This window comes from Hemiscyllium ocellatum, chromosome 2 (genome assembly GCF_020745735.1).
Source record: "Hemiscyllium ocellatum isolate sHemOce1 chromosome 2, sHemOce1.pat.X.cur, whole genome shotgun sequence".
Classification (NCBI taxonomy): Eukaryota; Metazoa; Chordata; class Chondrichthyes; order Orectolobiformes; family Hemiscylliidae; genus Hemiscyllium; species Hemiscyllium ocellatum.
The window spans coordinates 94095206-94120297 of NC_083402.1; the positions used below are offsets into that span (position 1 = coordinate 94095206).

Genomic DNA, 25092 nt, shown 5'->3' on the forward strand with positions numbered 1-25092 from the left:
TGTTTGGTGCAACATGCAGATTAATGCTTGATACCTTGGTAACAGCAATGTTGTCTCAATTCTGCAGGAGGTAGTGATACCAGCTCATTTCAGCCAATATAACAAACTGATAAAGGCCTTTAGGTAACTAGAACTGTCCAGTACAACTCATGACCTCTGACAATGACCCACAAATGCGAGTAATATGTATATAATGAAAGCACACAAAATATCATTGAGCATACCATTTAGATGCTTAATCAATTCTTCATCTGCCTGTGACCTGGGTACTCAGAGAGTTGCCACCTGCACTACCTCTACTCCCACCCTGAGACACTTAGGGTTGAGGCTCGATTTTCGGAGCCCTAGTGTTGGGCAGATGGGGACCCTAAAGCAAGAGGTCGGCTGATTCTTGCCATCACCAATCCAGCCCATATATTAAAGCAGTAAAAGGTCAATTAATGGCCTTTATCGGAGTTCTCAGCCCACATTCAATGTGGAAGGTTAGCTGCTGTGGGTGCAGTGCAAATGGCACTGGGTGGTTGGCATATCTGAGCACGAAACTGGCATTGTCCTGATATTTGCACAAATAAGTGAGGCTTCATCATGGAGGTAGGCATAGATGGAATATAATGGCAAAGTGCCATCTGGGCATGGCTTTGGCTGATTCCCAGAGTTTTGAAGGGAAAGGATGCACAGCTGGTAATATACATTGTCTAAAGGCAGATATGGGTGTGCAATTGGTAGGGGCGAGATGTTGATCATTAGATGGAACACTACCATTGCCCATTAATGACCTGCAGATATGTGGAGTTATCACACGATAGAGTGATGAGTGCGTCTGAAATTCCATATAATCAAAGAAAGCTAATTTTTTTACAGGATAAATGGCTCCACAATGCAAGAGAGAGTAGTTGGTTGGTAAGCAGAGTGGTAGAACAGTCTATCCTCATCCCCATAGAAGGAAACGTGCGTGAGCTATCAGTTGGATTTGAGCCTTTACCTCCACAAGTGATGGGGTGGTGAGGTCCCAAGGGAATATTATGTTCTAATGACAGAGACAAAACCTAACAGACCCAAGGGGAGGGAGTGTAATGGCTACCATAGTCAAATGAGCAACCTTAATTTCATTTGTGATGTTAAGAACCGAAAGTATTTGTGATTCAAAAGTGTGTGGATAGTGTAATTTGGGAAATGAAAATTCTTGTACAGATCAATTTGAAATGTTACCAATTTGGAATGGTATTGTCTCTCAAGCACTAAGAGTATAGATAATACCTTAATCCCTATCTTTCTGTCTCCTACACAGAGAACCAACTAGTATTCCAACTATCAGCCCTGAGGATGGACCACATCCAACCTCCGAGATAGAAGAGGGTGCAGTAGCACATAGTTTCTTGATGTACGTACTGTAGTAAATGCTGACACTTTGGTTGTAAAATCAAGCAAAAACCCTCTATATTAAAACATATGGACAAAACCCTAGATTTTGAACGGAGTCCGCAATTTTCAAAACTTTTAAAACCAAAAATGAAAGCTGGAATGAGGGTGTAAGTACACAACCAGGCCTGAGTAAGGGGATTGCTGTCTGGGACTATTATTCAGCCTATAATCACAACATAACCTCCTCTCTCAGAGAACAGACAACCGAAACCAACAGACACTAGGCCGAGACACCTTTTATACCTCAGGCTACACTGTGCCGATAGTATAGGGCCTACAGAGATTTTGGACATTCAACCTTAATCAAAACCCATTCTCACATACTGTAACCATCAGAAAGTCAATTAGTTTCAAAATCACATGTAAGGGAGCCTTTTCAACATGCTTCTGCATGAACAGCTTCCGAACCAAGACCATAGAGGCCAAACAAATTTCAGCACAAATAAGTTCCTAAACAAGAGCTATTCGACACAAACCTATTCCGAACCAAGAGAACCGATGGCAACCGACCACAACCAACAGAACCAAAGGCTGACAACTCTGAGAAACCACCGACTCAACTGTCATAACAAGTTCTCAGACACAATCTGAAGTGAAAATAGGGCCCGCAAAACTAACAGGAAGTAAAGAAAACCAGGTACCTATCTGACAGATCCAACACGCACCTTACTGTATCAGTGGACTCAACCCAAACTGAAAAGCCTATGCAGCCTAAAGTCTTCATCCAGGCTCTGGCTACAGCAGTCCGAGACAGGTAGGCACAATTCAAAACCACGCTTCTCAGTGGTGAGCTTAAATTCCCAAGACCCCAAAGTTCCAACCTAACTAGCAGGGAGGGAGGGGAAGGCAGGTGATGAGAGTGCATTGGGACCCCAGGGTAGGAATTATGATTAAAGACTCTAATTTAAACTGTTGTTTGATGTGTGTGTCTGTGGGATAAGGTACAACTGTTCTCAGTATACAGAGGAACCTCGATTATCCAAATTTCAGATTATATGAACAAAATCACAAGGTCCCGATACTAGATTAAACTGTTTTAATCCGGCATTCAATTATCCAAACAAAATACTCCCTGCCCATGTCGTTGAGATCATCGAGGTTCGTCTAATTCATTGTGTCAATTTCCTGTTTATTGCATTTATCTATTTTTCTAGCATTACATTTGTTTTTGTATTTTAAATAAACACAGAGATTATTTTGCCCTGAAACACCTATCACCTCTTCATTTCATATTCCCTAAATAAGGGCAGTGTCCACTACCAGGGATCCGGCAGTGACTCGAATCACTTAAAAATCAGGAAATAACTGATTGCAAACCAAAACAGGGGGTTTAATAGTTGCCAGATGGATGCATAAATTGGTGACGGCAGTTCATAATTACTGGGCAGCTGCAAGAGGAAGAGATAGAGCAGGATTCTGAATGTTAGCAAATTGCAGAAATTGATGCAGACACTGAGTCCCAGTCAGATAGTGGGCTCTGGGGTCTCCTGAACTGTGTGAAAATGTGATGGAGTTACAAGCAGGGGCTACCTAACTAATATCATTAATTTAAAGTTTAAAAGAGTATAAAGTGACCTTTCGGCCCATCACATCCTCACCAGTTGTCAAGTACTTATCTACTTTATTCCAATTTCCCAGCACCTGGTCTGGAGCCTTGTATGTTATGGCATTTCAAGTGTTCGTCTAAATACTTCTTAAGATTTGCAAGGGTTTCCACCTCTACCACCCTTTCAGGCTGAATTCCAGTAACTCGCTGGATGAAAAATATTTTCATCAAGTTCCCACTAAACCTCTTACCCCTTATTTTAAATTTATGCCCACTGGTTACTGATCATTTTTCTGAAAGAAAATAGTTCTTCCTATCTATCTATCTTATTAATGCCCTTCATAATTTTCTACACTTCAATCAGATTCCACCCCCCTCCTCCCAGCCTCTTAGTTTAGATAAAGACACCCCAACTGATTTAGTCTCTCTTCAAAGCTGAAACACTCCAGCCCAGGCAACATTCTGGTGAATCTTTTTTGGACCCTCTCTAGCATATTAATCCAGCTGTAGGTGAGCATACATTTCATACAGATCCAACATATCATCTTCCCTCTTGTATTCAATGCCTTGACAAATAAAGGCAAGTATGCCATATATTTTCTTAGCCTATTAATCCAAATATCCGACTCTCTTCAACGATGTACAGACATATGCATCAATATTCCTCAGGTTCTCTGTATTTTCTAAGGTCTTGACATTCATCGTGTCATCATTATTTTGTTTTCTTAGTCCTCCCAAAATGCATTACCTCATGGTGGAGGTTGAACAGCTGGCATCTGGAAGCTCCCCTGAGGGCACTTCTACTGGATCCAGACTTCCCTCCACACTCAGCATTAACATAATTACATTCTACCACCGCACAGACAAAAGGTAGTCTTGCATCATTATTGAAACATCCAAGATTCTTCGGGAACTTAACAAGGTAGTTGTGGAAATGTTGCTTCTCCTTATGGGACATGACATCTCAAAGCATTTTACAGCTCATGACTTTCTAGTGTAGTCATCATTGTATTACAGGCAGCAAATTTGCACACAGCAATCTCTCACAAAACAACAATGAGATAAACAGCAGATAATCTGGTGAGATAAAAATCAAATATTGCAGATGGTGGAAGTCTAAACTAAAAACAGAAAGCACAAAAACGGGAGAAACTCAACAGATCTGGCAGCATTTGTGGAGAGAGGAACAATGTCTCCACAGTTTTGAATCCAATGACTGTTCCAAAGAAGAATTACATGAGACTTAAAATGTTAGCTCTGTGCCTCTCTCCACAGAGGCTACCAGCCCTGAGTTTCTACAATGCTTTATGCTTTTATATCTATTTCTGAGTTGACGATTCAGCCCCTTGAGTCTGTTCTACCATTCAGTGACTATTCAGGGCTGATCTGTAGTATAACTCCTTACTACTATGGGCCTTTGGCCCATATACCTTAATAGCTTTGCTGAACAAACATTTATCTGTAACACTAGATTATACTCCACAACCACATGATAAAGAATCAGTGCTCTGAAACCTAGTGCTTCTAAATAAACCTGTTGGACTATAACTTAGTGTTGTGTGATTTTTAACTTTGCCCACCCCAGCCCAACATCAGCATTTCCAAATCATTTATCTAGAACAGGTTTAAGATTAACGACTGATCTAGCCTCAACTGCCATTTCTGTAAGATAATTCCAAACCTCTACTGCTCTTAGTGTCTGACACCTCTCCTGAATGGTAGAGCCTTATGTTTTAGACTATGCTCCCAGTTCTAGAATTACCAATCAAGTTTACCTTAATCTAAACTTGCTGTTCCTATTACTATTTGGAAAACTTCAATCAGATTACACCTTAACCTTCTGAATTCTAGAGAAAACAGGCCTAATTTATATAATGGGTAAAAACAATGACTGCAGATGCTGGAAACCAGATTCTGGATCAGTGGTGCTGGTCCTTCACCGCCGGTCCCTCACCACCAGACGCCTGGAGGAAGAACGCCTCATCTTCCGCCTCGGAACACTTCAACCCCAGGGCATCAATGTGGACTTCAACAGCTTCCTCATTTCCCCTTCCCCCACCTCATCCTAGTTTCAAACTTCCAGCTCAGCACTGTCACCATGACTTGTCCGGACTGGTCCAACCTGCCTATCTTCTTTTCCACTCCACCCTCTCCTCCCTGACCTATCACCTTCCTCTCCTCCCCCACTCACCCATTGTACTCTATGCTACTCTCTCCCCACCCCACCCCACTCTAGCTTATCTCTCCATGCTTCCAGCTCACTGCCTTTATTCCTGATGAAGGGCTTTTTGCCCGAAGCGTCGATTTCGCTGCTCGTTGGATGCTGCCTGAACTAATTTATATAATCCCTCCTCCTAACTGAACCCTTAAAGTACAGGTATTATTCTTATAAACCTACACTGTAGTCCTTCCAAGGTCAATATATCTGCCTGAGGTATGGTGCCCAGATCTGCTCACAGTACTCCACATGGGAGTAATTAGAGTTCTGCATAGCTCCAGCATAACTTCTGCATTCTTTTACTCCAGTCCTCTAGATGTAAAGGCTAGATTTGCATTATCCTTAGAACATAGAACATTGAAATGTGTAGCACAGGATTGGGCCCTACGGGTCATGATGTTGTGCCGAACATGATGCCAAATTAATCTAATCCCTTCTGCCTGCCCTTAGTCGATATCCCTCCGTTCCTTGCATATTCAAATGTTTATCTGAAAGACCTCTGAACACCCTATTGTACCTGCCTCCACCACCACCACCTGGCAGTCTGTTCCAGACTCCTAACACCCTCTGTGTAAAAAAACTTGCTGCTCACATCACCTTTGAACTTTATGCCTCTCACCTTAAATGCATACTCCATAGTAATTGACATTTCAACTTTGGGAAAAAAATTCTGACCATCAACTCTATCTATAATTTTATAATTTGGAGATGCTGGTGTTGGACTGGGGTGTACAAAGTTAAAAATCACACAACACCAGGTTATATTGGAAGCACACCAGCTTTCTGAGCGATGCTCCTTCATCACGTGATAGTGGAGGGCTCAATCCTAACACACAGACAGACAAAGACCCACATGCACACATATTTTTTGTGGGGTGAATTTGAACTTGCAGGGTTACAATGTACTTTGCTCAAAAACTGCTTGCATTCATGTAGAACTCTGAGCTCAAAAACTGCATGAATTTATGTAAAATTCCGCTATCTCACTTTTAGATTAGAATCAATCTAAACATCATGGCGTAGACAGACAACACAGGGGGCCAACATTTTCAACATATTGTCTAGCTATCACCATTGTTAACAGCTAACCCGAGAATGCAACTTTTTTAAAAAAAGGTTTTGTGATTTACACATGAAAGATGTGAAACTCTCACTGTATTCTAACAGATGAAAGGCTTAACAGACGACAATCAATTTTTCAATGTATAATTTCAGTTACATCACACTGTAAATTTTTGCTATAAATTCTGTGTGTTAATATTGAGCTCGCCACTATCACCTGATGAAGGAGCGTCACTCCGAAAGCTAGTGTGCTTCCAATTAAACTTGTTGGACTAAAACTTGGTGTTGTGTGATTTTTAACTTTATAATTCAATAGACTTCCATCAAGTCCCCCCTCAGGCTCTGATGCTCCAGAGAAAACTCAAGTTTTTCGAGCCTCTTCTTATACCTCATACCCTCTAATCCAGGCAACATCCTAGTAAACCTCTTCTGCACACTTTCCAAAGCCCTACATCCTTCTGGTAATCTGGCAACCAGGTGTGAATGCAGTACTCAAAGTGCAGTCCAACTAAGGTCTTATAAAGCTGCAACATGACATCCTGACTCTTGTACTCAGCTCCCCAACTAATAAAGGCAAGCATGTCATATCCCTTCTTTACCACCCTATCTACTAGAGTGGCCATTTTCAGGGAGCTATGAACATCAATGCTGTCCATGGTCCTGCCATTAACTGCACACTTTTCCTTAAGATTTGATCTCCTAAAGTGCAGCCTCTCACATTTGCCCAGATTAGAGTCATAGAGATATATAGCATGGAAACAGACCCTTTGCTCCAACTTGCACATGGCAACCAGATATCCTAAATTAATCTAGTCCCATTTGTCTGCATTTGGCTCACATCCCTCTAAACCCTTCCTTTTCATAAAACCATCTAGAATGCCTTTTAAATGTTGTAATTGTACCAGCTTCCATCATTTCCTCAGGCAGCTCATTCCATATATGCACTACCCTTTGCATGAAAAAGTTGCCCCTTGGGAATCTTTGATATCTTTCCCCTCTCACCTTAAATCTATGCCCCCTAGTTTAGACTCACCCAACACAAGGAAAAAACCTTGTATATTTACCTTATCCATGCTCCTCATGATTTTATAAACCTCTATAAGGTCACTTCCCAGCCTCTGGCGGTCCAGGGAAAACAGCCCCAGCCTATTCAGCCTCTCCCTACAGCTCAACCCTTCAACTCTGACAACATCCTTGTACATATTTTCTGAAACCTTTCAAGTTTCACAACATCCTTCCTATAGGAGGGAGACCAAAATTGCACACAACATTCCAAAAGTGGCTGAACTAATACCTTGTACAGCTGCAACCTCCCAACTCCTATACTCAACATTCTGACCAATAAAGCACACTAAACACCTTCTTCACTATACTATCTACCAGAGACTCCACGTTCAAGGAACTATTGACCTGCACTCCAAGGTCTCTTTGTTCAGCAACACTCGCCAGGACCTTATCATTCAGTGTATAAGTGCTGGCCTGATTTTCCTTTCCAAAATGCAAGACTTCATATTTATCTAAATTAAACCCCACCTGCTACTCCTCAGTTATTGGCCCATCTGATCAAGATCCCATTGTAGTGAGGTAACCTTCTTCGCTGTCCACTACACTTCCAATTTGGAGTCATCAGCAAACTTACTAACTATATCTCCTATGTTCACTTCCAAATCATTTATATAAATGATGAAAAGTAGTGGAACCAGCACCGATTCTTGTGGCACTCCTTGGTCACAGGCCTCCAGTCTGAAAAGCAACCCTCCATTGCCACCCTCTGTCTTCTACCTTTGAGCCAGTTCTATATCAGAATAGCTAGTTCTCTCTGCATTCCATGAGATCTAACCTTTCTAACTAGCCTACCATGAGGAATCTTGTCAAACATTTTACTGAAGTCCATATAGGTCACATTCACCACTCTGCCCTTATCAGTCTTCTTTGTTACTTCTTCAAAAAACTCAATCAAGTTGGTGAGACATGATTTCCCATGCACAAAGCCATGTTGACTATCCATTATCAGTTCTTGCCTATCCAACCAAATGTAAACCCTGTCCCTCAGGATTCCCTCCAACAACTTGCCCACCACCGATGTCAGGCTCAATGGTCTATAGTTCCCTGGTGTTTCCTTACCACCTTTGTTAAATAGTTAGCCAATCTCTAGTTTTCTGGCAACTCATCTGTGACTATCGATGATACAAGTATCTCAGCAAGGGACCCAGCAATCACTTTCCTAGCTTCCCACAGAGTTCTAGGGTATACCAAATCAGGTCCTTGGAATTTATCCACCTTTATGCATTTTAAGACATCTAGCTCCTCCTCCTCTCTAATATGGACATTCTTCAAGATGTTGACATCTATTTCCTCACTTTCTGTATTTTCCATGTCCTTCTCCACAGTAAACACTAATGCAAAATACTCATTTAGTATCTCCTCCATCTCCACACGTATCCACATGTAGGCTGCCTTGCAGATCTTTGAAGGAATGGGAGGAGGAGGTAAAGTGTTCGGCCACGGGGCATTGGAGTTGGTTGCTGTGGGTGACCCAGAGACATTCTCTGAAACGATCCGCAAGTTGGCATCCTGTCTCCCTGATGTAGCAGAAACCACATCGGGTGCAACGGATACAGTAAATTTCTATCAGATATGGAAGGAAATTTACTGTATCCGTTGCACTCGATGTGGTCTCTGCTACATCAGGGAGACAGGATGCCAACTTGCGGATTGTTTCAGAGAACGTCTCTGGGACACCCAGACCAACCAACCCCACCACCCCATGGCTGAACACTTTAACTCCTCCTTCCATTCCTCCAAGGACTAGTTTCTTCAATTCCCCTCCCCCCCACCTTACCCTAGTCCCAAGCCTACAACTTGACACCACCCTCTTGACCTGTCCATTGTCTTTCCCATCTATCTGCTCCACCCTGCTCTCCAATCTATCACCTTCTCCTCCACCTTCATCTACCCATTGCATTCTCAGTTACCTTCCACCCAGCCCCACCCCTTCCATTTATCTCTCAGCCTCCTAGCCTACAAGATTTACTAACTGTGACTATTTGTATAATGTCACTGAACCTCCTGCAACACCACATCAGTGTCCAATGATGGCCATCTGGTTCTACTATATGGGGCTCTCCCTGTTATAGAGGACAATGCTCTTTCATTCCTTCACCTGCACTACAGTGTTCCAGTGTAGTGTCCGAGAAGCATAGAAAGGAGTTACTGCATGTTACATCAAAATAATTCTGCTTGCAACCCAGCCATGGTTCATAACTGCTCCAGTCAGAATGCATTGCTCCTTTAAGAGGTGCAAGCTGAGCTTAACGAGTATAAATCAGCTTTCAACATTGCTAATCTTACACAAAGGCACCTGGCTAATGCACACAGCCACTCACCAGATTGTCTTTCCTGCTAAATTCCTTTACCAGCCAACTCTGTCCTTATTTCTTCATAATGACCCTTGGTTAAGTTTAGAGATTTTCCAAACAGGTTCTCACTTTCAAACTAATTGTGAAATTCTATCATGTTATATCTACAGCTTCCTTGGAATGTTTTAGTATGTTATCACTTATTAAACTTCCCTCATTACACAATTTCAGATCCAAAATACCTGGTTGGATTAACAACATTTGTTATGGGAAATTGTCCCAAATCATCTCAATGAATGCCTTCTATGGTTACCTCTGCCAATTACATTTTCCCAATCTACCACGAAGGTTAAAAGATCCATGATTAATGCGCTGCCATTTTAAAATTCTCTTATTTGCTCCTGATTTGTTCTTTGTCCTACAATACAGATACTGTTAGTGAGTCTACAAACCATACTCAAAAATGCCTTCCTTCCTGTGTTATTTCTCACTTTTACCCAAATGGATGCCCCATTTTCTAATCCAAGATAATTTCCTGCTATCACACTTTATTTATCTAATATGAAAAAAACGGTTACACTTCCTCTTCGTCTTTCCTTTTCCTTTGCTAAGTCACATACAATATAGCTCATATATCTCAGTCTACAGTGGACATAGTGCCTTGGAATCTGAGGTGCAGTGTTGTTGTAGGTCTATGGCTAAATCGTAGTGCTGAGCCAAAAGTCTGGGTTTGTATCCCATACCAGACTTGTTGGTCATGGACAGCCTGTGTGGGCTGACATTAAAGTACCACTTTGTAAATCCTTCCAATATGACAAGAGCAAGAGTTTTCTGATCAGCCATTCTGCAGAAGATAATGACAAATGACAACAGTATTTTGCACATATAATGGTCCAAACTCAATGCAGTCCATGGCACAACCCTTAGAAACAAAGACAGGGGAGAAGGCATCTACACATAATTATTATTGTGGTCAATCAGAGCGAGATTGGTGGCTAGATTGCTGGCAAACCTCAAGGGATAAAGTGTTAATTGTAGATAAAGTTTGAATGCATGAAACAGGTGCCACTGTCTTCAGACCAACTTCCTTCTCAGAAAAGTATCCTACATTCCCTCTACATCAGGTATGAATCAATAATAGCAAGAAAAGTTGCCCATGAATTAAATAGGCATGGAGAACTTGATGTCCTTAATCTAGAAAAGAGCAGAGTTCGATGGATTTGATTAAAAAATAATAATTAAATGATTATTCTCTGTACACATGGTTAGACTATTTTGAAGTAGATCAGTTAGGAAGAATCATGGATGAATATATAAGATACATGCACATAGAACTAGATAACTGTCAGATGTGTTCATTCATACTGAGGGTCGTTGACATTTGGAAAAAAAGGTGCCATCTCAAGCAGTGAATGTGAGCTCATTGTTAATATTAAAAAAGACAGCACAATGGATTCTCAGCTTTGGCTGATATCAAAACATTAAATAATAGGTAGGCTATTCAATGATATATTTCATGGATACTGTAGTCTCCTGGTATTCATGTTGATCATCTTCAGGAGACAGAAACTTTCCAGCTCTCTCTTCAGAGTTGGCCTGGATTTCTAGCCTGTGTGTGGAATTACTTGCATTATGACTGTATGCAATAGATTCAATGCTTTTCCTGCTGCATTTTTGTATGTTGAATACAAGATTAGAATAGGTAGAAATAAGTAAATTAAAGTACAGTATAATTAAAATGAATGAGACATAAAGAAATAATAAGATTGTGCTTTGGGTCAGAAACCTGATATCTGCATGATTAAAAAAAAATCATTAATTTCAAATGTTAATTCTGTTTCTTTCTTCTAAGATGCTGGATGTTTGCAGATTTTTTTATTCTTATTGCAGATTTTTGAGCATCCACAGTACTTTTCTAATAAAAAACTGTTGAATTTATGTCCTCAGGTGGTCAAGTAAATGGCAGATAGACAGACATCATGAATAATGATTTTTATTGTTTTGCTCCAACTTCAAAAAAAGTCTCTCTTTGGATCATGTTAGATTTTCTAGAAACCTGTCCTGTCACTTCAATCATACTGCACTCAAAACTATTGAAAATGATTATCAAGCATCCACGTGGAAAATAAACAACAAACCCATATAATCTCTCTCTCTATAGTCGAATGAAAGGAGATTAGCAAGGAAGGAATACAATATTGTTAGGTACTTTCTTACAATGTATTTATCAATCGTTAGGATCAGAATTCCTGGGATTTTGTTGAATATCTCTAAATCACTAGATTTGACCCTTAATATTTCTTGGACAAAGATGCATTTGCTTTCACAGTCTTGGCTTTCAACCTTTGATCAGGGTCAAAGCAATATTTGCAAACAATTGAAAATTGGCTGAAATCTAAAATTAATCTCAATTCTAGAGCATGACTGCTGTTTAAGTATTACTTATACATTTAGACTCATTAGATATTAAGATCTTATGTAAAGACAATAATAGTATTAAAATGCTGATTGCAGTAATAAAGCAGTGCAACTCTTTACATTAACGTCGCATTACAATCACAGGGTCATAGAAATTATCTGGATGGTCCACTGCTGATATAGTGGGCTCTAAGCTCTCTTTCACCTCTGGTGCTATGATCCCAGGGGAATTTATTATTAGACAAATCAGAACCCAGCCTGAAATCTAGCTTGATAGTTTTTTTTTCATTCAACATGTATGTATTGCACTTAAATCCAACCATAGAAAGCTGCAGATTGTGTTTTAACAATAAAAATGAAGTTTATGATGCAAATGAACAGACGATAAAATGGAATAAGCTAAGCTACTTACATTCAACACAATTTAGAATATTTTGTAACACAGAGTAAAATACAATCCCATCTATCCCAAAAGAATCACATCAAAGTACTCAAACATCAGAGAATATGCTTTTCTATCACAGGAATAGGTTTGACTTAACTGTTTCTTTCAATTCTTTAAACTTTACACAAATGTAATCTATTTCTTAACTTTTCTGAACTGGCTCCTTTCTCCAGGACAAACAATCTAACTTCAATTAGGGGTTCTGTGAACTGAAACAAAAGTCTTTCAAGCTATATGTTTCTCCCAAGTGACCAGGAATGTTGTCAAGATAGATCTCAGGCATTTGGCTTTACTGTACCTGAAAGGGGAGTGATTATGCTGGTAAGAAGTTGGTCATTTTTAACAAGGATAAGTAATCTGTATATGCATGTTTTGCTCATTATATGTGCTGTTTAACTCAAATGTTTGATTAAATTTGAGATGATCACCATGTTACCTGAAATGGGAAGAGTTTCATTCTCTGCTACCAACATCACTCACTTTGCAAGCTTTGTTTGTTCAATAAGTACCCTTATTACTTTTCAATAATAATTAAATCAAATTAAATCAAATCAAATAATTAGAATCACCAGAATAATTGTCCTACAGTGTGTAACTTTAATGATAATACACCCAAGTTGCTTTTATTGTTGTTTAGTAACCATATTACTTCAGTAGTGTGACCTTCCGCACAAACAATATTACAGCCTAAACATACAATAAAATTATAATTGCTTTTAAAATATCTTGCATGTTAATAAAACCAATGTTATCAGTACTCACCTGTTATGAATACTAGATATCTTAGTAGGACACTGTAGATATTGCTTGAATCGAAGTTCAAAAGCTTGGCCAATCGTACTGATAACATCTTGAGCCAACCCGTCACAGCATTCCAATATATGACATGCTTTAAAAACATTTAATGAGAGCTGTCATCTTTCAAACTATGCACATTTTGTTAAAACAACTTCAGCAGTCAAATATAAAACATATTCTTCCATTTCAATTTTGGACTATTGCAGGTAATGTTCCCAGGTGCCAAATTCTCCAAAGTACATTCCCTGTAATTGACTGAATCACAGCACATTATTGGGAGCATTGCATAATTCATAATAGGGTTTATAAGCCTCAAAAAAGGCCAGAATATAATTATTGAGCAGATAGCTTCACACTGGTACAGACAAGTTAACATCCTGTAATTAGATTAGATTAGACTTACAGTGTGGAAACAAGCCCTTCGGCCCAACAAGTCCACACCGACCCGCCGAAGCGCAACCCACCCATACCCCTACATTTACCCCTTACCTAACACTACGGGCAATTTAGCTTGGCCAACTCACCTGACCCGCACATCTTTGGACTGTGGGAGGAAACCGGAGCACCCGGAGGAAACCCACGCAGACACGGGGAGAACGTGCAAACTCCACACAGTCAGTCGCCTGAGTCGGGAATTGAACCCGGGTCTACAGGCGCTGTGAGGCAGCAGTGCTAACCACTGTGCCACCGTGCCGCCCACAAATATTTTGCTTTGTTCTCGAGAAAGTAGCAGGTAGACAACCCTTTTTACTTTTATAACTGCAATTTGACAAACTTGACACTATGTTCTGTAAAGAAAGGTAGAATGGAGCAAAGCTACTTCAAAATCCATATACCATGCTTCAGAAAAGGCTTTGTAAGACACAAAAGCCTTTTGTGCTAATTCTAATGCAACGTCAAATTCCCTTCATTACCTTTGCAAAGTAACAATAAATTAGCTATTTCTGAATTTATTCTTTCAATGCTGTCTCATACAGTAAAGAATTATGATAGAAATGGCCTCAGCCACTTTGGCATAGCCATGAACATATATTAAAATGGGGGTTTGTTGTTTTTACTGCAATAGAAGTAGATGTGGGTGCTAAGACCAGCATGAAAAGCAATGCTAATGTAGCACAGTGAATCATCAAACATCACATTTCTGTAAAAAGGTGACATAGGTCAGTTGGCAAAAATCCATGTTGAACCAATATAGCACTGACAGATTCTACAGACAAAAATCCATGTTGAACCAAGTGCTCCTAGTGGAGCTTGCCTTTGGCCAGAATGATACCTTTGTCTGCTTTTTCCTTTCTGCAGCACATCTGTCAGGTTTCCTTAGGGAGCCAAAATATGTTTTGTCATGACTCACAACTGTTCTTGGAAGAGCAGTTAGAAGAAATCTGCCTGGGTTTCTTTTATTAGAATCCATCTCAGCTTGGTCGTTGGGCAGAAAGCTGATGGGACATCTCTGACTCAGCTTTCAGTCCTTGCATTGCCCCTCACCTGAAGTTTACTCCAACAAAGACAGAAATTCTCTTCAGGAATGAATTCAAGAAGCAAAGGTACATAGAGGCAGTGCAGCAATGGTTTACCAGACTCAAGATTTCCTGAGATGGTGAGACTAACCTATGAGGAGAAGTTGAATCAATGAGGACTATGTACATTGGAGTTCAGAAGAAATCTATTTAATCTAATATAACTAGTCAGAGTATATGCAAGAAGAATGTTCCTGATAGTGGAGAAGTTTAGAACTAGGGGTCACAGTCTAACAATATGGGATGAACCATTTAGAACTGTGATGAAGAGAAATGTCTTCATCAGGAGAGGTGAGCCTTTGGAATTCACTGCCACAGAACATTGTTGAAGCCAAAACATTGTATGAGTTCAAGGAGTAGTTGGATATAGCAGTTGAGCTGAAAGGAATCAGAGGATATGGGGATAAAGCAGGAACAGGCTATTGATTTGGATGATCAGCCGTGATCCTTAGGAATGGTAGAGCAGGCTTGATGGGCCTATTTTCTATATTTCTGTATTTTTCACAAAGTTTTGTGCAACCGTGAATTCACTTTCAAAAGGCTGTGAATGCTCACAGACTTTATTACGTAGGGTATCAAGGGATTAGCAATTAAAGGCATGCAAATAAAACTAGCATACAGATCAATCTAATCTAAGAGCAGAAGGGACTGGTTCTGTTTCTAAGCTTTATGGATTACTGTTATTCCACATGGAATGTTTACCCAATAAATCTTCAAGGAAGGCAGAGAACTATCCTTTACTAAAGTGTATTTTTTCTGAATTATTCAAACACTTAAGAAATCTTTCATTTACATATACATATGCATATGCAATCACATCTGGGATTGAGTCCTGCGTGTGCCTGTTTTGGTTGACTTGGCCATCAAGTGATATTAATAATACAAAAAGAGTCTTGGGAGGTCTAGACCAGGATTCTCTCAAGGTAAACTTGCAGCTTGAGCCAATAGTTAGGAAGGCAAACACAACAATGGCATTTATTTGAGAGAACAGGAATTGGGAGGGGGTGGGGGGAAACAGTTGAAATCAACTAGGAGAAAGTGAGGACTACAGATGCTGGAGATCAGAGTGGATAGTGTGGTGCTGGAAAAGCACAGCAGGTCAGGCAGCATCAGAAACCTACATCAGGAAACCTCTCGTCTACAAAAGCAGGGATGTACTTCTGAGGCTCTATAAGGCTCTGGTCAGACCACATTTGGAGCATTGCGCACAGTTTTGGGCCCCATATCTCAGGAAGAATATAGTGGCGCTGGATCAGGTTCAAAAGAGGTTCACAGGAATGGTCCCAGGAATGAAAAACTTAACACTTGAAGAACATTTGAGGACTTGGAGTTTAGAATGATTAGGGGGGGATTTAATAGAAACTTACAGAATACTGAATGGCCTGGACAGAGTCGATGTTGGGAAGATGTTTCCCTTGGTAGGAGAGACTAGAACCTGAGGGCACAGCCTTAGAAGAAAGGAAAGACTGTTTAGAACGGTGATAAGAAGAAACTTCTTCAGCCAAGGAATGGTGAATCTATGGAATTCACTGCCACAGAAGGCTGTGGAGGCCGGGTCATCAAATATATTTATGACAGAGATAGATAGGTTCTTGATTGTCAAGGGGATCAGGAATTATGGGGAAAAAACAAGAGAATGGGGTTGAGAAACATATCAACCATGATTGAGTAGTGGAGCCGTATCGATAGGTTGAATGGCCTAATTTCTGCTCCTATGTCTTATGGTTTAAAATCAAATGTATTCATTTAACATGCATTATCGATTACTTCAAGTAGTTATTTCAAGTAGTTATTGTGAGACTGTAATTGCTTAGTATGAAATAAACATATAGCTATGTTGTGAACATATGGGCCCTCACTCTGTCTATCTCTTATCACATTTTCAAAAGGAACCCAGCAATTCAATCCATTTCAGCACTTACATGAATGTCAGGAGCATACATGATTATTGACAATAAAATAAGTTTATGCTTGTAGGAAAAGTGTTGTAAATTATTTTTACTCAAAGTATTCTTAATATTACAAACAGAGAGTACATTCTAGTCATAACTCTCCAAGAGGGAATGCACAAAAGTTAAAAGCTGCAAAGTTACCAATCCCTTCTTAAATTTGCAACTTTTCTAGCATCAGCCAAAAGACTTCCTCTGTTATTTTTGGTGCACATACCATATTGCAAGCTATTCGTGTATTCCATATGCTCATATTTATGCAAGGAAGATTTTCTCTGTATGTCTTATATAGTAAAATTATTAAAGCAACAAGTTAATATTTGGACTCAGTTCAGAAATTACTTGATGCAATTTCAGATCTAGATACCTCCGTCATGACCAGAGCAATCAAGGCAACTCAGCCACTTGACAAAATTAAGGATGGAGAGACACGAATATAGGCCTAATCCTTCCATCCTTTGGTTCTCAATAAAATGTAATTTTAATATAACCTTAACTCAATTTTACTATTCATTTGATATTCCATTCCACACTTCCCTACTACCGGAAGAATTTGCTTATCAATGTTTATCAAGCTATGACTGTTATATGTTTGCACATTTTTAATCCAATTTCTTAACTTACACTGCAATACATCTTCCAGGATGCAAACATGTTTCATGAATAAAATATGATGATTATTATTATTATTAACTTTTATTTGTATCGCACCTATACTTCAATGAAATGCCAAAAGTTGCTTCATAAATTAGAGTATGACATAAATGACAGAAGTACAGAGTAATGGGATTAACATCAGACATTCACAATGTCAGAGTCACAGTAGAGAGAACTGAAACAGAAGCTCGAACCTGGTGTCAAGATAATACCTCAATTTTCTGATGGCCAAAAATTGCCCATGAAATTAAAGATTCTAATGGGCAATTCCCCTGCACCACAAACCCTCTGTAAGTATTCAGTTAAATCAAAGAATTCAGTGGATGCCACTGCAGCAAATATATAATGACCCAGGAAAACTTAGACAGTTAAAAATCTAGTCAAACTCTTAGGTTACTATTAGACTGATCTCATTTACCACCCACTCCCCTAAACACACACTGCCAGACTCTTTACAAAATCTAACACTGACCCAACATCCTCTCTCCACTAGGACCTGACACCATTCCATGTTTCTCAACCTAACACTCTATTCTCCCCCTCAACCTGACATTCCCTCTCCCTCCGTGATTAGAAACCTCATCCTCCAAGATTCGATATAACCCCCCTTCCAAAACCCAGCAATCCCCTTCCTCTTTGGAACTCAAAAGCCCACTTCTTCACACAAAGCCTGATGTCCCTATCCATTCAGACCTGGTCTAAACAGTAAATGGTACTCCACCTTCGATGCACCACAGCATTGTCCCACCACAGCATTGTGCACACTTGGCACATGGCACCTTATAGTTGTGTGTACTGCTGGACATGTAAATCAGATTATGTCAACTATTTTCATGAATAAAAAGGATGTTGATTGCCTTATCTCATCTTGCACTATGAGGACACAGTTGCATTTAGGGTACATGCCACATTTCTGAATGATCAGAATATCATGGCAGAAAGATTTAGTTGTTTCTTAATGTGAGAAGATAGGAGGGAAGTGGCAATCTCACTATGATTGCCACTCCACAGAAAATACAGCCCAAAGTATGCATAGAAATAAATTGTAAATAAATAGGTCTTGCTGAAAATTCTATGTATTCCAGCAGTGTTTCTTGAAGAGATGAAACAGAGTTAGACACTAAAGAAACAACAAAATATATTGCAAATAATACTGAGGAGATAGGGAGACACTAAGTTGGCTCATAAGGATTCTATAGCATTTAATGATATCCTAAAGGATAAAAGCACAGTAGGGTGTGGAGGAGGGGAGGTTGGTGGGTGGGAGGTTGCACGTACGTAACTTATAACCTAAGCAACTAAAGGCACAGGCACCAATTGTAGAGCCTTAAAGGGGATGCTGCATAAGAAACTAAAATCAGAGGAACACAGATAATGTAGAGCTTTGCTGGATTTGGAGGAAGTTACAAAGCAAGGGAATGGCAATGCAGTAGAGGAATTTAATACGCATCCTCATAAATTACTTCATAAATTTGATGTGAATAGCATTCTGACAAAATATTTTCTCATACATATTCGGGTATATTTCCATAAAAGTATAAAGTTACTGAATGACACACAACCTTAAAACATATAACAGCAGTCATTACCTCGACGATTCACTGGGTCCTTTGCCACATATGCAACATAGTCTGTGGTGTCCTATTACATAAAAGAAAATGTCAATTGAATGATAGGGGATTTAGAAATCAGAACTTCATTCTCCACCAAGCAGTTACATAAAAAGAAAACATTCCAAATCTCTGATATGTCTTTTTTTCATTATTTCCTACATGCAGTCAATTTGAATAAAGACAACCCTTGTCATGAAAGTTACTGATCAGAATAAAATATTAGTGAAGCACTTTTTATAAGTATTTCATTTTAATAAGAATTATGGCACACTGGACCATAGACTGCGTCATTAGATGCATATTTTGACTGTGCCATCTGAGCAAAAAGCTAGTATTAGAGATTGATCAAGCCTCTAATTTATAAGAACTGCTTTGTAACATGAAAGGAGGGCAAACTGGATTCCATGCCATCCTAAGCTTCGCACGTAATTCAGAACTGATTGTGAGTGTCATGTACATAGATATCTTGGCTGTTCTAGGATCCCAATATTAACAGAAGATGCACCCTCTGTGAAATAAATATAAATATGGAAAAATTTATTTCCAGTAGAAAGCAATTTCAAGCTGATGGGGCAATTTCCAGCAATATTTTGACTGTGCCTGATATGCTACAACTAATTCTGGGAACCACATGTTAAGAAGGATATATTGTTCTTGGAAAGAGTTCATTACAGATTTGCCATAATGATGCCTAGAATGCAAGGATTAAGCTATGGAGAGAAATTAAATAAACTGGGGTTGTTATCCCTGGAATTCAGAAGATTAAGGGATGATTTGATTTAAGTATTCAAAGCTTTAAGAGGAACAGGTAGGATAGATTGTTTAAAAAATATTAATTCATAGAGTGAGTCTATGCTTTAGTGCATAGTCTGAAAATTAGAGTCAGATCTTTCAGGAGTGAAAATATGAAAAACAGTAGAAAATTAATAAAGAAAGGAGTCTCAGGTCAATAGGATAGTGAAGAAGGCGTTTGGTATGCTTTCCTTTATTGGTCAGTTCATTGAATATAAGAGTTGGAAGGTCATGTTAAGGCTGTAAAGGATATTGGTAAGGCCACTTTTGGAATATTGCGTTCAGTTCTGGTCTCCCTCCTATCCAAAGGATGTTATGAAACTTGAAAGGCTTCAGAAAAGATTTATAAGGATGTTGCCAGGGTTGGAGGATTTGAGCTATAAGGACAGGCTGAATAGGCTGAGGCTGTTTTTCCTGGAGCGTTAGTGGCTGAGGGGTGACCTTATAGAGGTTTGTAAAATCATTAGGGGCATGGATAGGGTAAATTGACAAGGTCTTTTCCCTGGGTGGGGGAGTCCAGAACTAGAGAGCATAGGCTTAGAGTGAGAACAGAAAAATTTAAAAGGGACCTAAGAGGCAACTATTTCACACAGAGGGTGGTGCATGTATGGAATGAGAAATCAGAGGAAGTAGCGGAGGTTGGTACAATTGCAACATTTAAAAGGCATCTGGGTGGGTATATGAATAGGAAGGGTTTGGAGGGATATGGGCCTAGTGCTGGCAAATGGGACTAGTTTAGATTAGAATATCTGGTTGGCATGGACGAGTTGGATTGAAGGGTCTGTTTCTGTGCTGCACATCTCTATGACGCTATAAATGCAGGAAGTGCTCAATAGTGAGACAGCAACAGGAGACAGGAACAGAGTGGGTAGATTTTCCCATCTTAATGCAGAGCCAAACTGTGTCAGGCAGGTTGCCCTGAGTCTTCGATTCACACAACCCAATTCTAGTGATTACAATTTTTGTTAGCATAGGATAAGAAAGTGTACTGAGAGTTTATATGATGATGCCACATTGATGGTGCCCAACATCATCATTATCATTCCAGAATTATGATGTGGAGGTTCAGGAATTGGACTGGGATGGATAAAGTTAAAAATAACATGACACCAGGCTATAGTCCAACAGGTATATTCAGAAGTGATCATCCTCCAAGGTGGACTTCGGGATACGCAACAATGCAGAATGGCTGAGCAGAGGCTGACAGCCAAGTTCAGTGCCCATGAGGGTGGCCTCAACCAGGACCTTGGGTCTACGTCACACTACAAGTGACCCCACTAAACTACACACTCTCTCTCTCACACACACACACACACACACACACACACTCTCACAGCCTTATATTCTGTCACATCACCCATACATTCTACCAAGCATACATACACATGCACACACACACATACATGTGCAAACACATTCCTCCCGCACACACACTTGCTTTGTCTCTCTCCCTCACATGCACGCACACATATATATGTCTATGGGGTGAATTTGCATTGGCAGAATTGTAATTGCATTTGCAGAATTGTAATTGCACATACATTCTATTTTGTTCAAAAAGCACACAATTTGCAGGCTGTCAATCCATATAATATTTTATAAATTTCTACTTTGGAAATAGAACCAGTCTGTCTCAAGATTTGGATGCAGACAGACGCTAACCTCACACCTTTAAGGGGGGCACTGCTGCCTCACAGCGCCAGAGACCCAGGTTCAATTCCTGCCTCAGACAACCGTCTGTGTGGAGTTTGTACATTCTCCCCGTGTCTGCATGGTTTCCTCCCACAGTCCAAAAATGTGTGGGTTAGGTGAATTGGGCATGCTAAATTGCCCATAGTGTTAGGTGAAGCGGTAATGCAGGGGAACGGGTTTGGGTTGGTTGCTCTTTGGAGGGTCAGTGTGGACTTGTTGGGCCGAAGGGCCTGTTGCCACATTGTAAGTAATCTAATCTAAAAAAAAAGCTTTATGCATTGTCTGAGCTGAGATGTCTTTTTTTTACATAAATCCTTAAATATCTCAAGAATGTGGCTTGAAAGAAGCTCTGGAATTTACATATTAATGAACTGAAACCTACAACCCATCTAAAAGGTGAAAGACTGAACAGCAATCTAGGTTTGTTTAATATATTGTTTCAGTTGTATGACACGGTGATCTTTTGCTATAAATTCTGTGTCTTATGATCCTGCTCCACAGCTACCTGATGAAGGAGCTGCACTCCGAAGGCTAGTACTTCCAAACAAACCTGTCGGACTATTAAAAAAAAACACTTCTAAATAAACCTGTTGGATTACAAACTGGTGTTGTGTGATTTTTATCATTATAGAATTAGGCATTTTAGGCTTCCACAATTTTAATAGAATGGGGCCAAGTTTGGAAGGCAACATGAATCACAGCAGCATGGAAGTGACATGAACCATGTGAAAAATCATGGTTTGGAGGTGGGAACTGATGAAAGATAAGCATAGAAGCTGTTGCCAAGTTCAGATATGACTTTATATGACAAGCTATATATGACTTTAATGCAGCATGAATTTGGTCTGTGCTTTGTTTTAAACATATAAGACCCATTGAATAATATGAGTGCCAAGTAGTCATCCAGGATACCTGACAAGTTATTTCTGGAAAGGAGAGCATTGCAAAAGTTAAAGCAAGTCTTCAGATATATTAAAATAGTCAATCTAATGGATAAAAGGCAATTCTGCATTGTATAATAGTAAAATATAGATCTTCTGGCATGAAACATTCCATTGCTTGGATTTTCTTTCCTTGAAATTCAGTTCAGCCATCAATTTAGCTGTTTCAAAGCTTTGACAGTTGACTGAACTACTATGTGTAGTCAAAGGCTTTAATGGATTCTGCTCAGGTGGGCCTGTTGTCCTAGATGTTCAGTGGGACAACATTATGATTGCTTGGTTCACCTCTAACTCACTGTAGGATTCTGTTCAGTAGAGCTGTTTATGAAATAATTGAAAAGGATAAAAGAACTGTAAGGTATAGAAGCAAAATCAGGCCAATTGGTCTGTTGGGTCTGCTCTGCATTTGATTATGGCTGATATATTTCTCAAGCAGAAAGTGAGAACTGCAGATGCTGGAGATCAGAGCTGAAAATGTGTTGCTGGAAAAGCGCAGCAGGTCAGGGAACAGGAGAATCGACGTTTTGGGCATGAGCCCTTCTTCAGGAATCGGAAGAAGGGCTCCTGCCCGAAACGTCGACTCTCCTGCTCCTTGGATGTTGCCTGACCTGCTGCGCTTTTCCAGCAACACATTTTAGCTCTGATAAATTTCTCAACCCCATTATCCTACCTTCTCCCCTTATCCCTTGATCCCCTTACAGATTAAAATCCATCAATTTCTATCTGAAATACTCACAGTGACTTAGCTGGTACAGCCATCTCTGACAAAAATGCTCCACAGATTCACCACTATTTGGCTGAAGAAACTCCTCCTGATTTTAGTTCTAAAGGCTCACCCCTTTACTCTGAGGCTGGGCCCTGGGATCTTAATCTCTACCACCAGTGGAAACATTTTCTCCTCTTCCATTCTGTAAGTTCTCAGTATTCTGTAAGTTTCAATAAGATTCCCCACCATTGTTCTAAACACCATTGAGTACAAACCCAAAGTCCTCAACTGCTCCTGAAAAGAAAAGCTCTTCATCCCTGGAATCATTTCTGTAAACCTCCTCTGGACCTCCTTCAACACTTGCACATCCTTCCTCAGATACAGGGCCCAAAACTGCTCACAATATTCCATATCTGATCTGACTAGAGACTCATAAAGTCTCAGCAGCGCATATTTGCTCTTGTTTTCTAGCCTTCTTGATATAAATTCTCATATTGCACTTGCCTTCTTAATTACCAACTGAATATGTATGTTAACCTTCAGAGAATCCTGAACTAGAACTCCCAAGTCCATTTGTTCTTCAGTTTTCCAAAGCCGGTCCTCATTTAGAAAATAGTCTACATCTCTAAGCTTTCTACCAAAATACATAACCTCATACTTTCCCATGTTATATTCCATCTGCCACTTCTTTACCCACTCTCCTAGCCTATCCAAGTCCTTCTGCAACCTCCCTGCTTCCTCAACACTACCTGTCCATCCATTTATATTTCTGTCATCTACAAACTTCCCAACAATGCCGCAGGTCTTTTGTGCAGATCATTAATGTATAATGTGAATAGTTGTTTTGGGGTAAGATTTTTCAATGAATCTCAAGTGTTACTATAAAGTATGTAAATTTATCATGGTGACTGTAACTAGAGTGGTGGCATAGAGTGGTTTGGATGTTATGCATTAAAATAAGAGTTGGGGGTTTGGAGGTGAGGTAGGTACTGGGTGGTGCTTGGGTTGGATGCTTTGTGGGGCAATAGGGCGAGGTGAAGCTTAAGGGCTCACACTATCATCAACAGAATTGGGTCACTATCTCAGCAAAAACCAGACAGGTTTTATTTTTAAACTTGTCCACCTCATCATCAACCTATCTCCCTCTCCATACTGGGCCTACCGTTGAAAGTGGAAAGCAACCCGAAGATGAACCCTAGCACCTACAATAAAAATAGCATTAACAGTACGGACTGATAAGAGGAGAGATCATGTAATCAGCAAGTTTCCTGACTCCTGACTCAGGTCTCATAGATAAAAACCCAGTTGAACATTTCAGGTTGATGACCTTTCATCAAAACTGGATAAACAAGTACTGAGGCAAGGATATTGTTGAGAGAAGAGAAGGGAAGGTCTGTGATGAGTAGGAGTAATAAAAGTATAAAACAAATGATGGCACAAGATGAAGAGGTTTGATACTTGGACAAATAAACAAAAAGATTGGGTCTACAAGAGTTGGAAATGGTAATAGCGGAATAATCTGATTGAACCATTTATCTAAATGAATTTGGCATAAAGCTGTGACATAATCTGCTACAATCATTTCAAAAGGAGAGAATTTACTTCTGCCAGTCAGGTAGTTATGAGAAAAGATTGCAGTGCCAAAGAAAACATCAAAAGCCTACTGAATGAGAAATAAGGGCTCTCACGCTTATCACTTCTTCTTAACATGATATGATACAAATCCTAGCTTACGATGTCACCAAGATCAAGTAATGCCTTACCGGATCACCACCAGATGCAAAGGAAATGGACTGCATATGATGATTTGCTATAATCTGTTGGATCAGAAATAAAAACAAAAAACCATTAATCAGAGGACTTTGCCCTTGAAACACCTTTTGTACTAGGATATGAAAAATACCATTCAAATGGTAAAGCATGTGAAAAATGAGCTTGTGGAGGCACACACAAACAG

General features: G+C 39.8%; 1 protein-coding gene across 1 annotated transcript in view; it reads right to left on the bottom strand.

Annotated features, from left to right (window-relative positions):
• Positions 1–25092, bottom strand: part of shc3 (SHC (Src homology 2 domain containing) transforming protein 3) — a 298746-nt gene that overhangs the window by 70099 nt on the left and 203555 nt on the right. Inside the window, exons 5-7 of the mRNA XM_060841596.1 lie at positions 24899–24952; positions 18981–19032; positions 13233–13359 (exon numbers count right to left, since the gene is read on the bottom strand). Of these exons, the coding sequence (XP_060697579.1) occupies positions 13233–13359; positions 18981–19032; positions 24899–24952 (233 nt within the window). The remainder of the gene's footprint in view (positions 1–13232; positions 13360–18980; positions 19033–24898; positions 24953–25092) is intronic.